The sequence below is a fragment of the Buteo buteo genome, chromosome 4 (assembly GCF_964188355.1).
Source record: "Buteo buteo chromosome 4, bButBut1.hap1.1, whole genome shotgun sequence".
Taxonomy (NCBI): domain Eukaryota; kingdom Metazoa; phylum Chordata; class Aves; order Accipitriformes; family Accipitridae; genus Buteo; species Buteo buteo.
Window position 1 is genome coordinate 52897778 of NC_134174.1, and position 17024 is coordinate 52914801.

The window sequence follows — 17024 nt, forward strand, 5'->3', positions numbered from 1 at the left end:
GTATTTTTTTTTCCATTACCAGGTGGTATCTTTTAAGGAAGGAAAGCATTACCCACTGTCAGAGGGAGCCTGAAAGCAATAACAGGCCACCCCTTTATTGGAGCACAATGCACTATTAAAATTAAGCTGTTAGTCAACTATTGCTGAATCACAGATATATAGTACTTAACAAATGGAAGGGCATGCTTTTAGCCCATTAACAGATTCTGCTTTGAGTACTGCAAAGAGCCACTAGGTGATGTAATTCAGGGCCACCATAAGAGGCCTTGCACCAGTGCAAGCAAGCAACATTGAATTCGATAAAGTACTGGAGCAAGGAGCAGAGAATATACTCAGGGTCAAACTAATCTAATCAGAACATCTAGAAAAGCTGGCAAAAAAAGAAGCCATGAAAGTAAAAGTCATATTCAAAAATCATTATTTATTTTTTAGTGAGTTACATATGTGTTTGTACATCACTCCAGTTCTTATCTTAGTCTGTCTGGAGAAAGTGAGTAATTATACTGACCCATTGACTGTAAAGACAGCAGCATTTATTTATATAAAGCAACAAAACTATTCACTACTAAAAGGAATCATTCTGCTTCTTCCTCTTCCCTTCCACGCTCCAAGCATTCCTCTGTGCAAGTTATAGACCTTATCCAACTTTTCAGTGAGTGGGTTTAGCTCTCCCAGCTGTTAAAAAGCCATGTGCTTTTTTTTTTTTTTTTCCCCCTATTTGTTTCCTGCTAGCTTAGAAACCTAAATGGACTCCCTGATAGATCAGAGGGTTACCTAAACTCAGAGCATGTGGGAAAAAGCACGCCCAGAATGAGGGAGGGAGGAGTGAAACGACTCCAACTGCAGAGGTGTTAGTTCTACTCAAAACATTTCGTTTAGCTAGGAGTGTCCTTTGTATGAGGTAGAAATGAATGTGGTACATAACATTTTTATCTGATGAATGCCCTTAGTATTTGTTCAAATGATTGAATTAACGCATCTCCAGTGTTTTCCATTGCTTAGATACTCTCACTCCTAGCATACTGACAAATCCTAGCATAGCTTCTATGCGTTAATATTTTCCATAAACAAACCAACACCACGAGAATAACTGTTGCTTTGTAGGAAATGATCTTCACAACTGATGCAATGACTAAAACCATATTAATTACCATGAGACACTCCGTAAAGTTATTTCAACAAGAGACTTAAATAGACAAAAGAAAACATAGCTATAAGTGATACCACTGAGATCTCCATCAAGAAAGGTTATCGTTAAATGGACAGCAGTAAAATGTGAATCAGTTACACCTCCACTACACTTCTCTAGCTTACTATATACACTCAAAGTTTTGGTCATTATGTTTTTTGTAGTCTATGCATTCATAGAAAGCGCTAATAATCAATGGAAGATTGGATACATGTTTCACTACAGGACCTGCCTGTTAGCAATTGTTAATTGCTAACCAGACACACGCGGCAATTACCCTTTAAACTGTAATTGCTCTCATGTGATGGTCGCTTATGGCATTACAAACACTCCATCAAAGCTCTCTGAATGGGGGCTTTGCCTCAAGCCATCTTCTGTATCTTAGGTAAATCATCACAATAACATTCAACGCATGAATATCAGCTTTTTAAAAAAAAATGTAATTCACTTCAAGCATATGTTTTCTTGTGTTTATCACCTTAATAGCCACTGACACTCCCTCTTGTAGTTTTGTTGAGCTTCCTGCTGAGTTTTGTTCTAACATTGCAGGGTCGAATGGTCTGGCAAAAATGAAGTTTGTTATGAATCAGGACCCCCAAAAAACCTAAACAGCTAAAGTTTAAATATCAACTAAAAGAAACATGACAGTAAGATCTTACAAAAAAAACCCCAATCATATTAAATAATACTAAAAGCCTTAAAAAAAACCCAAGCAAACAACAACAACAACAAAAAAACCACAAAATGCATATTGAGTTTCTGACATAGGAGAACACTTTTATAGTGCTGTCACATTCCACCACAGGAAAGTTCAGTCATTATGTCACCTACTTCTGTTTACAATAAATGGGCCAGTATTTAAAACATGGGCAGCTACCAGAGCCACTTTCATTTTACGTCTGCACATGGTTTTCTGCCAAGTTATACCACAAAATTATTGTTGCCAATACATTTTGTTTTACCCAAGAGTGGCAAAAGTCCTTGATGGTACATCTAACTGTATTGTGTACAATTATAAATTAGAACTACTAGTATCATTTTAAAGTTATTGCATTAAATGCAAAAATATCCTCAGCAGCAAAAATTCTCAGAGCAATTCTGACACAAATCTATGGAAATTTTTCTCACTAGCAGATAAAGCAAAGGAGATTCCCCACCACCACCCTTTAAAAAGATACCTGATTTTCAAAAAGAGCTGGGCAATACGGAAATCCCTACTCCTAGCCTCCTAAGTATAATTTCAAAGCCAAAATACTTCAGAGGATGTAAAGAGAAATTCCAGAAAGACTTTCTCAGGTGATTCAGTCCCATGAAAAAAAGTAGGAAGGAAGCCTCACCAGCCTCACTATAGCATGAGTCTGAAAGACAGCTCCACTACAAAAATACTATATTAGCTTCCTGTGTCTTTTGAAATTAAAGTTTTTCTCCTAAAAGCTATAAAATTTATTATTCCAATCTAGTCAGATAATAACATGATCAATGACTGAAGGATTTAAAAAAAAAAAAAAAACACAAACCCACAAGTTTAACACTAAAATACAAATTTAAAACCTGACATCATAGTGGCAATCCTTTTGTTGCTTAAAAACATTTGTTCATCAGTTAAAATAAGCACAATAATATTTAACAACTAGAAAGAATAATATAATAAAGCAATGATGTCTTACTGATCCTTCTGATTAGATGTTACCTGCAACACTAAATATATTACAAGGATTCACTTCAGAAATTTTCTATAACTTTACCATTTTTCCAGACCAAACTATTTTTTCAGGGACTAATTTGCAGGTTTGCAGGACTAGGAACCAAGCAAACTAGAAGTACATGTAATGGTCCATTTCAGACAAATCATCCTGAACACTTAATTATTTCCCAGTAATTTTTCCATAATGTTACGCTAAGGGTTCCGGACTATATCCCCTGATTGTTGTCAAAGCAGACTACTTAGCAACAGTCTCTTTACTGTCTTTTGGGGGCGTTTTGGTTTTGTTTAGGTTTTTTAAAGATTAATTTCATCTGGTAAATACAGAAAAAGTATCTGCAGATTTCTCTGTGTTTTTTTGGTTTGGTTTTGGAGGGCTTGGGGGTTTTTTTCGTTTAAAAGGAAAGCTGCAACTTCTAACTTGCATCCTAATTGTTTCTAAAACCTGTAGATTGCGGTGGGTGGAATTAGAAGCACAATGCAACTGCCATCCCTGTTAGTCTATTCAGATAAGCTTTTCAGTAAAACCTAAATGTCAGCTATGCAAAGTCATTTCTTTGCTTCAAAGCCTATGTAGTCACCTCCTAGAAGTTTCATGGTGATAATAAAAAGACCAACAGACTACCCAGATGGATATTCAAGAGAATTTTTCTCATTTTTATGGGAGAATAAAAGATTGTATAACTGCAGATGTATGCATGAAGAATATTCAAAGTCAGCATCTAAAAATTTCTTACTTATGTCATACTTCAGGACATTTAACAAAAGAGCATGCAAATCCCATTACATTTTATGGGAGAAAATAATATTCCTGCCTGAGAAAATATTGAAAACGTTAGAGGAAGAAGAGCTAGAAGTGTAGCATTATCGGACTTTTGCTATCTCATTACAAATGCATCACCGTTCATAAAAGGTGACATGAAGTTCTTTGAAGTCCCAGAATTAACATGTTGTCTCAAACATATTCAGCTCTGCGTGAAAGCTAGTTCATTATCTCTGACTGTATAAACTCAAGCAGTAGTGACTGTTTGCTGAAACAACCTGTAAATGTGTTAGCCTGTGTTTGCAGAGGATAAGGACCGTGCTATCCCAGGCCCACTTCAGACCATAAAAGTGGTTCTTTTCTCACCCTTATCTGAATCATCCTTGAACAGACTGCTTCTGAACAGAGTTTACACTCCTCTTCTTTGATCTACTTTATAAGAACATCAGAACTGCTTACTTTGAAATGCACACATTTTTTTCTTGGGGTGCAGGGAAAGGAGATCGTGTTTTAAGACATGAACGGATAAATTCAACCCAACTAGTCATTGTTCTCTGTGTTTCTTATCCCGTCCAATATCCTGAAACATAACTGTTCATTGCTTAATCTTATTCTTAAATAAATTCATAACAATTAACTCATTCTACTACCTATTAGATAATTCAAAACTTCCCACCTTGCTTTCTACAAATGACCTAACAAATTGCCATGCTAACACCACTGTGATCTAGTTTCAAACCTTCTCTCCCCGAAGACTTCTTTAAATCTCTGTTACTACATAAACTGAAGTCAACAACTATACCTCACACTTCAGAGGAAGATGAGAGTCCTAACTCTGTCTCATAGACAGCAGTGAAAAACATTTAACCTTACATTTCCAAGTAATTCCCTAGTTCAAACAACATCTGCCCACCCTGACTTGATAAAAAGCAGTGTGTTACTCATAGGCATATTGGGAAGATACTAGTATCAGTGTTTCTCCATAATTTTCACCTGTTTGCAAGCTCAAGGACTACTTACTTGTTCCTACCTCGAGTCGCTCTCCTTTCCTGGTAGAAAGGCAAAAGGATTCTTCCAAATCCTGCATCGAGCAAGCAAGAGGGGCTCCAAATTTAAGCTTAAGTCTCACCAAAGAGGCCTCTCTATGTCCTCCTTTGTTACCAGTCCCTTCTGAATCCTTGTCCTTCACACCAGGAGATAAAGACTGAAAATCACGGCGTGGTTCAAGAGTCGAGGCCAGCTCGGGCCGCATAAAAAGTCCAGGCCGTGATGCGATTATCAGCGGCTACGTGGTCAAGAGACAACTCGGAGCTGAACTTGGCGCCAGGTCAGGTAGCCTTGAGTTCTGCTAACTGCCGCGCTCAGAGATTAGGCGGATGTAACAATCACCTGAAAGGGGAGATTAAAGCGCCTCTCAATGGGGCCCTTTGTTCTCGGCCTCATTTGATGCTTTGCGGCCTTTTCAAGCCACGTCGCGGAAGGCGCTTTAAATGTTTGCCCCCGCAACCAGGGCAGCCTCAGTGAGCGGGGACCGCCGGCAGCCACGGCAGAGATGGAGAAGGGGCCCTTCTCGGTGGAGTGGCTGGCCCAGAGCAGCCGCGGCGCAGCCCAGCCCGCGGCCGCGGCCCCCCGGCCGCGGTCCCCGCCCGGAGGCGCCGGCAGCCAGGAAAGCCCGGCGGCCCTCGGTGAGTCCCGCCTCTCCTCGCGGGCGGGTCGCGCGGCGGGGCCGTTGGTGGCGGCCGTTAGGCTTAACGGTCGCCGCACGCGAGGCCGTCGGGGGACAGTGGCCGCACGTGCGGCCGCTGCCTACGTCACCGCCCGCGCGACCCGCCGCCGGCTGAGGGAAGGGTGTGTCGCGTGTGTGTCGTTGCCCCCCCCGCCTCCCCGCGACGTCCCCATCCTGTCCCCGCAGCCGCGCTCCGGGACCGGGAGGCCGCGGACCGCAGCAGCAGCCCCGGGCACGAAGCGGAGGCGGGCGGCGGGGCCGTGCCCGGTCGGCCCCGCACCAAGTTCTCGGCCGCGCAGCTGCAGGAGCTGGAGCGGAGCTTCCGCGAGCAGCGCTACATCGGCCTCAGCGAGAAGCGGCGCCTGGCCGCCGCGCTGAACCTCTCCCAGAGCCAGGTGAGCGCGGCCGGGGCGCCCCGGGCCCGCCTCTGCCCTCCGCCTGAGAGGAGAGACGGGCCCCGCGCGGCCTCGGCCCTCGCACTGTCCTCCGAACTGCGGGAGACGAGGGAGGGGCGGCCGCAGCCCGAGACTGCCTTGGTAGGCACCTCACGGCCCGCGGGGGGACGGGGACGGGGACAGCGACGGCTGCCTGCCTGCCTCACCCCTCTGGCAGAGAACAAGCTGAAGCAAGCTTGCAAGCCTGCTTCAGCTGGCACAGCTCTGCTGTCCGCCACAGCTTCGCGTTAAACCAGAAACGATACGCAAATGGAAAACGGTGATTACGAACTTTAAAAGGTGAAACCTCATTGGAGGTAAAAATACTTGCACAATCACCAGCATTTCAACTTTCAGGATAATTCTTCCTTAAAATTATGTGTGTACTTGGTAGTATTGCAGGATTTCTCTCTGAACAGAGCTAGCCCTACCCAGCCCTTTTAATCCCACTGCACCAGTCTTGAGTTACAGGCCTGGTCTAAACCTGATCTCTGAGAAATTGGCTTGCGGTGCCTCATGGAGTTGTCACAGCTTGATTCCTCCTCATGCCAAGACAATTGCTCTACAGTGAATATAGATCAATGTTAATTAGCCCTAAATCTTATAACTGTTAATATATTCTGTTACTCTGACAGTCTGACTTCAGGATGTACTACTATATGGAAAAGGGACAAGTGGGTTCGTTCTTGACTTGTTTGGTTTTCTTATCCTTAGATAAAAACCTGGTTTCAGAATCGTCGTATGAAGTTTAAACGTCAGACTCAGGATGCCAGGGTGGAAGCTCTTTTTTCAGGCTTATTTTTGCCCTATCGTTACCCAGATATTGCCACATCCAGCTATTCTCAGGGGATGGATATCAATGTATCTTCTACTTCTGCTGTTTCCCTTCACCCAGCTATGCCAAGCCCTGCCTTGTTGTTACCTTCTGTTCCAGCTCCATCCCTTCAGCCAGTTTTGCCAAGTCCGGCTTTACTATTGCCTCACAGCCCGGGATTATCTTGTTACTCTTCTGTAATTCCAGCAATGACTCTAACCAATGACCATAAAAGACTGAGGTTCCAGCCATACCTTCCTTCCTGTTAAAAATGCCAAAGATTACCTGTAATCTAAATAAGAACTGCCAAATATCTCCAAGAGTAATTATTTAACTTATTGAGTCATATTAAATAGATTGACGATTCAATTTTTTTTTTTAATCAAATTTGGGGGTTTATGTTAAAAGAGAAGAGAATTTGCCTCTACTAGAGAAGTAATACTGAGAGTGGAAGTGGAAGACTTGAAACTTCCCTTTATTTCTACAGTCTTTGCTATGCTGTACGGAAACTTCTATATGAATTTTCCTATCCAAAAGTTTGTTTTCAGAAAATAACCTATAATCATGTGGGGATCTCCACTGAAAAAGTGGAGTGCTGTTTACACTTCAGTTTACGTAGTAATTATATCATGTAATAGACAACAGTGTTAAAAACTTTAGCCATTCTACTTGAGTGTGGGTTTTTAAGCAAAAATTTGTAAACTACAGCAAAAGCATTGACGTGAGAATGGTACCAAAGGTGGCAGCCCTATGAACAAAACTGAACAAGTTGTCCAGTATTGTCTTTTATCTGTATATTCCGCACCTTTCCTAAAGGGGTCTCCCCCTGTTTGTTGATGTAGATATTCAATTTATGCATTTAAAGAGAGTTGAGGCTAAGGAATTAATTGGCAAGCATGTATTTTGATGCCAGTGTCAAACATGCTTATAATTTAAATCTGCTGATGAAAACATTAGTTGTTCACAGGTTCAGGTCTCCTGGGACACTCACAATGAAAATGTTTCAGTTTTTACTTTTAAAGTTTCAGCTGTAACTTGGCAGCCTCACTAATTTTAAAGTGCAGCATTCTGTTAGGCTTGCTATCAGAAACACTCAGGGCTGTTCCTAAAAATACCAAAGCAAGCATTATGGAAAATGTCAAAGTGGAGCCTTTGGGGAATAATGAGAAACAAGATCTTGCATCAGCATAAAGCAACTGCAGCAGGTGTGATTACATCTCCTTCCCTCCCCCTGGCCATCCTAACCTGCTTGCCTGGTGATGGTTAGGCTACTTCGCAATTGTCAAGAGAAAAAAGTTGCCAAAGGGGGCCTACAGCTGCCTTGGGCCGTGCCCTCCCTTCTTCCCCTCTTTCCCCTCCCATTAACAGTTGTGTTGTGGGGCTAAGGAGAGCAACATTGAAATCAGTGTTTGGTAGACAATAGGAATATTGAGATATAGGAGGGGACATGCTTCCATCCAAATTCCTGACTCCTGTGTCTCATCTCCTGTCTGATTATAACCTCTGGTGATAAAGAAATCCCTGAGCATGCCATAGCGTGGTAATCTCTGAATCTGCTCTCAGGCACCCTACCTTTCCTACCCAGGGGGAGGGTGGGAGACACTTGAAGGAATCTCCCCCTCTCCCACCACACACCTTCTCGGTGCCACACCAGGACAGCACTGCTCTGAGATGCAGCTAGGCAGCCAAAGGGACAACACGTGTGTTTCTCAGTCACTTTGAACACAGACTATACAATGCAGGGAAAATGCAGCATGACCTTTAGTGAACGGTCAGCCTCTAATTCCACACCTTGCTTCCCCCAACGACCAGCAGGTTTGCTTTCAACATGTCAGCCTGGATCCTCTTGGAGTTAAGACTGCATCTGGTTTGGAACAGCATAATTGGAGAAAATTCCCTTTACCCCAAGTCATTCTTTCACAAGTAAGAAGCCCCTAGGTTATTAAATCAGAAACTCTTGCTCGCTCACTGGATTGGAGGGTAAAGCAGCGGGGAAATTTAGACTACAATGGAGCAATCAACTTAAGTTTCTAATGCATTTAGAAGGCCTTTCAGGTGACTTAAAGAAACTTCATTAAAGTCTAAAAGATCAATAAAAAGTGATAACTAAACTCTTTCAAGAGAGGAGTGAAAACTGATCCCAGGAAGAACTAAAAAACCCAACAGATTGCAGGATTGCTAAAGCAAAAACTTGAGCTACTCCCTTTAAATGTTTCTTCTAAAGGGTGCAATTTACTAAAAAATGGTTCAAAATACGCAGTTATCGTGGGCGTGTAGTGGTGAATCAAAGGCCAAATTTGCAGATTAAAACCCCATTTAGACAATATGGCTATGAACTGAACACAATTATGCTCTTAAATTTTTTACAAAGTATTTGTTTTGGTAATTGTAAAACTTTAAAATTCCATACTGAAGGCTTGAACTGTTTAATCCCTGTTTAAAGAGCCACACTGACTTAATATTTGTGATTAACACAGCTGATGCTTTCATGTGGAAGATGGGACTGGAAATGCAAAGGAATAAATTGATTAATATTCAGAAGAGAAAGTCACCAACAATTTTTCCTTCCTCCTGGAGAATGCACTTAGCCAAAAGCACAGTGCAATGCAACTGTTAAGGTCCAGCCTCCCAAACACACTCAACAACAGACAGACTATATCTCAGCATGAGTGTAGGAAAGTCAGATAAGACATATTAAAACATCTAAATCCTTCCCCATTACCCGAAACCGGAATTCAGGTGGCCATGGTCATTTACATTGCACAAGTGCAACTTTTATAGAGTTGGCACGTGTAACTTTGTTCAGATTTTATTTTTACATATATATATATGGAAAACTAGGGTTGTGCACTGAAAACCAGTTTCTTAACACGCCAATTTCAGACTAAACTTAATAACTTTGCCCTGCACCATGGGAAATCTGGTAAATGCAAGTTTCTGCTACTGCTTTTCTCCCTCCAGTTCCCTTTCAGCAGCTTCCTTTCAGTCTACTATCTTTTGAAGGAAGATAGTAGACTACAAATATTTTTAAAATTAAAAGCCTATCAAACAAAAAATTACTGAGTGGCATCACATCCAGTAAATTTTAATACCAATTAGTACAAATATAAAATTACTCCGTTTTGCATTTAACTTAAAATAATAAACACATACTCTTCCAAATCAGACCAGAGATTCTGAGCACAAAATACATTACAGTATACAACATTTTTCCCCATTGCCTGCCCCTTTTTGTTTTCGCTATAATACATATACAGGGTGGCATTGCTTGTCCATTTTGTTCTGGATAACTGGATGGAAAGAAGGATGAGGAAGAAAGTGTTGCTGGTAGTACGGCCGCTCATTTGCCATAAAGCTGTAGGTGCTTTGCGATGCATCGTGTCTAGGAAAGGAGAAGCTGAACTGCACAGCTGGCACCGGGGTAAAAGGCAGGAGTCTCTGGTGCTGTGGAGCAAAGGGGTAGTGGAGACCATCCTGAAACAGAGCTGGTGGGGTCCCCGGGGGATAGCTGTAGAGCCGAGCAGGAGACACGAGGCTGTGCTGGTGGTCCTGTATCTGCCTCTTCAGTTTCATCCTCCGGTTCTGAAACCAGGTCTTGATCTGAGCAACAAAAAGAACGGGTTGGGGGGTGGAGACAAATCAGGGAGTTTGCTTAAAAATAAGGTGCAAACTACGAACAACTGTATCTCGGCTGCTTTTGCCATTTTGCTCCAGTTGAATTGACAGAGTCGGACTGATGCTTTCGCCCCAGTTAACCGAGGGCAGAGGATCTGGGCGGTGTGGAAGGGAAGAGGGTCCGTGTTCAGCGATTTTAGATTAATCCCTTTGAGTCTTTAAGACCCTATATAAGCTTTGCAAGGTCTACGCAGATCGCTGTACGTCAAGGACAAGCAGTTTACCTTACTAAGAAATAAGGAAGCTTGATACCTCCCCGGTAGAAAGTGCCCCCAAGTTCCCCGAGTGTTAACTCGTTAAAATTCCCAAAGGGATCCCACTACCCTTCCCCCAGCCCCTGCTAAACCCAGCTGAAGACGGCTACGCCGGTTCAGCGCGCCGAAGGCCGATGCAAGACCCGGCTGCCCCCGCCCGACGGGGAGCGGGCAGGGTCCGCTTCCTCCGGGACCCACCTGGATCTCCGAGAGCTGCAAGGCAGCCGCCAGCTTCCTCCGCTCCGAGGCCCCCAGGTACTTCTGGCGCTGGAAGGTCTTCTCCAGCCGGCAGACCTGCTCCGAGGTGAAGGCGGTCCGCGCCCGCCGCTGCCGCCCGCGGGTCCCGCCCGCCGCCGCCGCCGCCGCCGGGGCGCGCTCCCCGCCCGCGCTCTCGCTCTCGTAGCCCGAGGACTCGTCGGCGCTCAGCCAGCCGCCGTCGGGGGCTGCGAAGGAGGAGGGAAGGGGCGGCGGTGAGGCCTCTTCCCCGGCTGGGGGAGCGCCTCCGCCTCCTCTCGGCCCGCCGGGCCGTTGCACCGACGGGAGTCGAGGCCCCCGCGCGTACGCGTCCCGCCCGCTCCCCTCTTCTCCCTCCCCGTCCCCTCCTCGCCCACCTGGCTCCGACGATGGGTGCGGGTCGGTGGGCTCCGGGAAACCGGCTCCGCCGGGCTCCGCCGCGCAGGGCTCGCCGTCCGCGGGCTGGCTCGGCCGCGCCCCCCTCCGTCGGGGCTCGGCTCTGACCAGGAGGGGGGCACTGCCGAGCGACGTGGGGGCGCGGGGAGGGGGCGCGCAGCAGATGTGGGGCCTGACCCCGTGGGGCTTGCTCCCTGCCGAAGGGAGCTCGGTCTGGTTCATGGCGGAGAGGGGCTGGGGGACCGCCGGGCTCGGCCCGCTCTTATATGGGCCCCTGGTCCCGGGCGGGCGGGTTTGCAAGTGTGAACCCACATCAAAGTGGGAATCGAGCAGAGATAACAGCTGCCAGCGTGGAGGAAAGTTCACACGTCTGGCAAATGTCTACAACCGCTGGCTCCAGCGTGTCTGCGGGGCCGGGGAGACCCCCTTGAAGTGCAAACCTACCCCCGCCCCCGGAGGGAAGGGCACGGGCAGGCCCAGCCCCGCAAACGGGCGTTTAAAGACCCCGCCGGTGCCGATAACAGCGCGGTGTTACCCGCTCCCTTCTCAGCCGTGGGGTCCCGCGTTGCGCTGGTACCCAAAATCAGCCGCGGGCCTGCCCAGCCCGGCCCTGCCCGCACCGTCGGGGCGCGGGGCGAGGCCGGGAGGAGGGAAAACGTACCGCCGGCAAGGCCTGCCAGCCCCGCCGCCGGGCATTCACCGCGGGGGGCTGTGGAGACCGGCCTCCCTGGGAAAAGCCGTGGGGGGCCGCCATCGAGAAGTCCCTATCCCCGAGGCTGAGCCTTCACCGCCGGTGACCACAGCCGGGCGGCGGGGTTAGCAGGGCCGCGGGCCCTCTCAGCTTGAACTTGGCGCCGTCTGTCTAGCCAGAAAGGGCAACCGGTGTCCCAAAGGGTTTAGCGATCAAAGCACTAAGTGAGCAGCGAAGCTCGCACCTCACCAACTTCAAACTAGACCAATCCACACACGTCGGCATCCCGAGAAGGACGATGCCCTTGTAACGCAGGGAGAACACCAAGGATACACACACCCCCGCGGCAAACCCTTGTTGGGGAAAGACCGGCTGCAGAAAGGGGCATCCCAGCAGCTCAGCCCATCTCCGGGCTCTTCTTGTGTCCACCTTACACCCGCCCTTTGGCCACCCCAGTGAAAAAGACCGCACCGACCACGACCCCTTGGCAGTAGCGATACTTGGATAACACACACTCTAACCCTCGATGCTTCCTAAAGGGCAGGGGACACAATCACCATCCCTGTAACTGGGTGAATGCACTGACAGGACCTCAATTTCCACTGAAGTCCTCAGAGTTCCTGCCAGGATGCACAACTGAAAGGAGTGGGCACCATAAACCTGGGTCTAATGGGCCAGGAGCTTGTTTCTTTCTAAGAACACAGCAATAATCTAGGTTCCCACACTTAAGAGTAGATGGGAGTTTTCTTTCTCTAAAAAGAAATTTAATAAAATATTAAAAATAAGTCAAACACCCCAACCAAACCAAGTCCCCTCAAAACTCCCCAATTTATTATGAAAGATCAGAGGAGAAAATCATAGTCATGCTGCCCATTTTCATTGTTTCAAACGTTCCCATAACTCCATGGCCACGGGAAGGGACAGAGCATTAACGACCCCTCCCACCCCCACAAAGGCCACAGTGGCTTATCCCAGTTCTGGCCCCAGGGGAGTGATAAAGCCCAGGTACTAGAGCAATGCAAACATCTTACCAAGCCCACAGAGCCTGGGAGCCAGATTCCTCCCGGAGCTTTGCTTGCAACACCAGCCCCCAAGGGCAGGGGTGGGAGAGACTGTACTTGCCTCGCACAAGCCCTGATGGAGAGATGGGCCTACTCCTTGTGGGGTGCTGGGCACAGCCACTAACGGAGGTTCACTTACTGCTGGCAGAAGACTGTCATTTTGACTGATATGCACAAGCCAGTGCAAATGCCCAAGCAGCTGAACACTGAGCTGGAGACCTGACTCCCTCCCTGGAGGACACGTACCTGTGGGTGCCATTGACCCAACCAAAACCTCTGTAACAGGGGAACGTTTAAACCCCATAGCATTTCCTAGACACATTTCAGTCAAACAGGGTTAGGTCACTCACTGCTCCCCGAAAGAGCTAAGTGCCTGCACATTAATTTTAACAACTTCTGGATTTAATAACTATTCCTGAACTATTCCACCTGTCTGTGGTCCTTCTTTTTCTGGAGAAAACACACCATTGTACTCACTATCTCCATCCTATTTCAGGGCAGCCATTTCTGAATAACCCCATGTGTGGGCAAATCCAAGCAGAGAAACTCAGGCTCCGCCATGTATAAATTCATCCACAACAAGTTGTTTCTTGTAATGCATTGCACACTATCTGCAGACCCTGACTGCCTCGCCAAAACCAAGTTTGGAGGTAGTACCTGAAACCCACTGGGATTCAGGAGCTCCTAAGCTGAGCACACACCTGCCCAGTGAGCAGCGTGCTCTCCCCAGGGTGGCCTCCCCACCGGTTCTCCAGCAGGTGAAACCTATGCCAAGCCAAGCCAGGGAGCCCTGGGTCCCTTTGATGGCGTATTTCCATACATTCTGTATGGTATATCTAAATATTTAGATGGTTTTAATATTTTGTACCAGCCATGGAAACTGGTTTGCTGCTAGGTGACTGTAAAAGTGAGATTTGGTAAATAATTATTAGAAATCTTATACTAACACTATGATTGAAACAATAGACAAAAGTATAGCCAAGCAATTAGCTAGTAGAGGTAGTTACTCATAAGTTTTGCAGTTCTTTGCTCTTATGACTAGATGTTCCTGTACGCTACATGAGAACAATGTTGAAACTGATCACATGTGATTGAAGCTGCGTTAAGCTTCAAGATCAAAGAACAAGGACAAGAATAAAGACTTCAAGGACAGCCAACAAGAACTTCAGATGGGTCGGTGGTTGCAAAAGCAGCCCTTTGACTCAAATGGATCCTTCATTGCACATGATCGGATGTAGGCAGTACTAAGATAATCAGTTGCAATTATTTTTATGTATATGTATACTAATCTGATTAATATGCAATTAGTTATTCTATATAACCTGTTAGTGCTAAAGCAGTGTTATGCACGCTAGGTGGAACTATCCCCTGTGCATCCAGCGCTGCAATAAAGAATGCCCGCTCTCTAAAACTCCAAAACGAGTCTTAGAGAGTTTCTTCGATCAGCTTTTTGGTATCACCTTGTGCCCTGCAGTCCCCTCACCCAGGCACATAGGGACACCCAGAGACTACCATCTATGGAAGGGCACTTCATTCCTACTGCCAAAATAAAACCAGGCATGAGATGACCGTTCAGCGCTGTGCCCAGAGAGACCAGCGTGTGCATTTGCATTTATACACGGTGTGTCTGACAGAGGGAAACTGTGAGTAGCCCTGAATAGCTGCTGCCATTTCCCCTCTCCTTTATTACTGAAGATGCCGGGATGCTGACCTGTCCTACTGTCTGCTGAAAGGCAATGAAAACTGACTTTTTTCTTTTTTTTCTTTTTTAATTTAGATTCCAATCTGAATTGCTTATTGAATAAGATGTTTATACCTAACCCTATATTTCCCCCCCCCCCCCCCACTCCAATGAATGTAGCTGCATCTGTGGACCACAAAACCCTGGAACAGATGGGCAAGGGGTGTGAGGTGTTATGTGGCTATTGTAGCTCCCATCAGAAAGAGGTGGCAGCTTGAGAAACTTGAAAACTTTGATGACCCTCGTGGATAGAGGCTCTACAGCTGCAGTAAGTCCTCCCCTCACCTTGCAGAAATATGATGCTTATAGGAGACAGAAATTTACTTCCATTCAATTATTTTCTATCACTCAATTGATATATAACCACGATCAAAAATAAATCTAAGTTTTTAGGGGCATTCATGTCTTTTCGTGTAGAATTCTGTATACCCAGAACTTGGGGATGCTGTATTATTTTGGAAAATACATGTATTTTTCTTACATGATTTATATTAAGAACATAGTGGACCCATTTCTCCAAATCATATTTCAAAATATTTATTGTTCTGCATTTGCATGTAAGCCTTACAACCATAAGAAACATGCTCACCTCAAGAAATTTACTGATAACTTATGTGCACTTGTAACTCAGTATGATGCCCTGAAATTTAGGTTCAGTGATTAATACCAGGATGTGAGAATTACAGCTAAGGTCCATCAGGACAAAGTGCTCTTTTCATGTGAACTCTACAAGACTTCCAGGGACAAATGGTGGATCTCACTGGGACACAATGGGAAGATTTCTTTTGGGGCTTTGTGCACACACACAAAGTATAACCCCATGAGAACAGGCAGGATTGTAGCAGCTTTCCACGCAGGAAGGTATTGTTGGGGGGAAGGTTCAGCCCATTATCTAGGCTGCAGCATTTTGTGGACCAGTTACTAGAAGCTCACCCTTTACTAGAAGCTGAAGGACTTGTATTCCCCAAGGATGCTGTTGGTATGCCAAGTCCTTCAACATACCACCACACCTCTTTTTGTGTGACAGCATAAGAGAAAGTGGCCACAAATTGGAAAACAGAACAAACTTTTTCAAGAAAAATAATTCCTAGCATAATTGGGCAAATCTTCAGGTTCCAAACTTTCCTTCTACTAGCCGTGTTTGTAAGTAGTTAATGAAAAAAACAGTATACTGGGCAAACTATCATAGCATTTATCATGGATTAAGAGCTGATGCACTAGGTCACCAGACCTGGGACCTGCTGGGCTACTAAGTTACAGGTTCCATCATAGGCAGATCTCATCTTTCTGAAAAGCCCAAGATATTTCAAAGTCTTCTTGACAAAACTGGAGAAGTGGGAGGGATAGAGGATGCATCAAGAACAACGGCAATGCTACCCCAACCCTCGGGGGAAAACTACGCAAACCCCCCACGTTCAGCTGCACAAATAGGCAGGAGCCGAGAGTCTGGGGCAGCGTGGCAGCCCTTCAGAGGCAACTAAGCTGACTTACTGCAGGGAACGAGGTTGACATTGCTGGAGGGGCAGGCAAGACAAGGTATTTGCCCAGCTCCAGCCGAGGCCGTAGGAAACCCAGGACTGGGGCCGGTCGCAGGGCCCGGTCTGGGCGCCCTGCCCCCGGCCGGTGGGACAATTGAGGACTGTTTGTACCCTCCGCTGCTCCCCTTTGGAAATGCTAACTAGGTTATTCAGAGCCTCCTTTGATGTCCTGATAGGTGCTATTAGGTAGTCAATTAGGCATCAACGAGATCGATTGTTGGGGAATAGATGCTTTTCTGTTTGAAGTACCCGTGAACGCTAACAGCTCCATCACCCAGTCGCTCCTTCGCCCGCGGGAACAATGCGGACTGACACACGGGAACAATGCGGGATGACACACAGCAAAATCACGAATGCTCCTGACTCACTCGGCAGCGCTCATCCCTCTTCCCTCCCGGCTCACACGCTGCAAGGCCAGGTATTCCCGTTCAGCAGTTGTGGGAGCAAACACGCACTTTGCATTAAAAACAATTTATCGGGGAGATCTCCTTCAGTTCTTTGCGCAACTAACAGACAAAGCGCCTAGATAAGTTAAGTACAAGTTAGCTGGAAACAAAATAGTATTTGAATTTCCATCCGCACCATCACCGCCTTGCCCGAGGACTTGTGACGCCTCCGCGGTTGCTCAGAATTGCCCAGGCAGAATAGCTAAGCTCCAAAATAAGAATTAAAGCGCTTAACCTACCTGCATACCAAAGAGATGCCGGGATTAGCTCCCTACTAAATACTGTTAGAAGATAACGCTAGGTCGGAGCCTAGGAGTTTAAGGGACAACTATAAAAGAAAAGTAGTAAAATTTACACAAG

The 17024-nt window shown here is 46.1% G+C and overlaps 1 protein-coding gene across 1 annotated transcript; it reads right to left on the reverse strand.

The window, feature by feature from the left end:
• Window positions 1–9868: 9868 nt before the first annotated feature.
• On the reverse strand, window positions 9869–11448 carry LOC142030667 (homeobox protein vent1-like). The gene is made up of 3 exons (XM_075026941.1): window positions 11169–11448; window positions 10756–11000; window positions 9869–10228 (listed from the first exon to the last, which is right to left on the reverse strand). The coding sequence occupies exons 1-3, from the start codon at window positions 11407–11409 to the stop codon at window positions 9869–9871; spliced, it is 846 nt and encodes a 281-aa protein (XP_074883042.1). The 5' UTR covers window positions 11410–11448.
• Between the last annotated feature and the right edge of the window lie 5576 nt (window positions 11449–17024).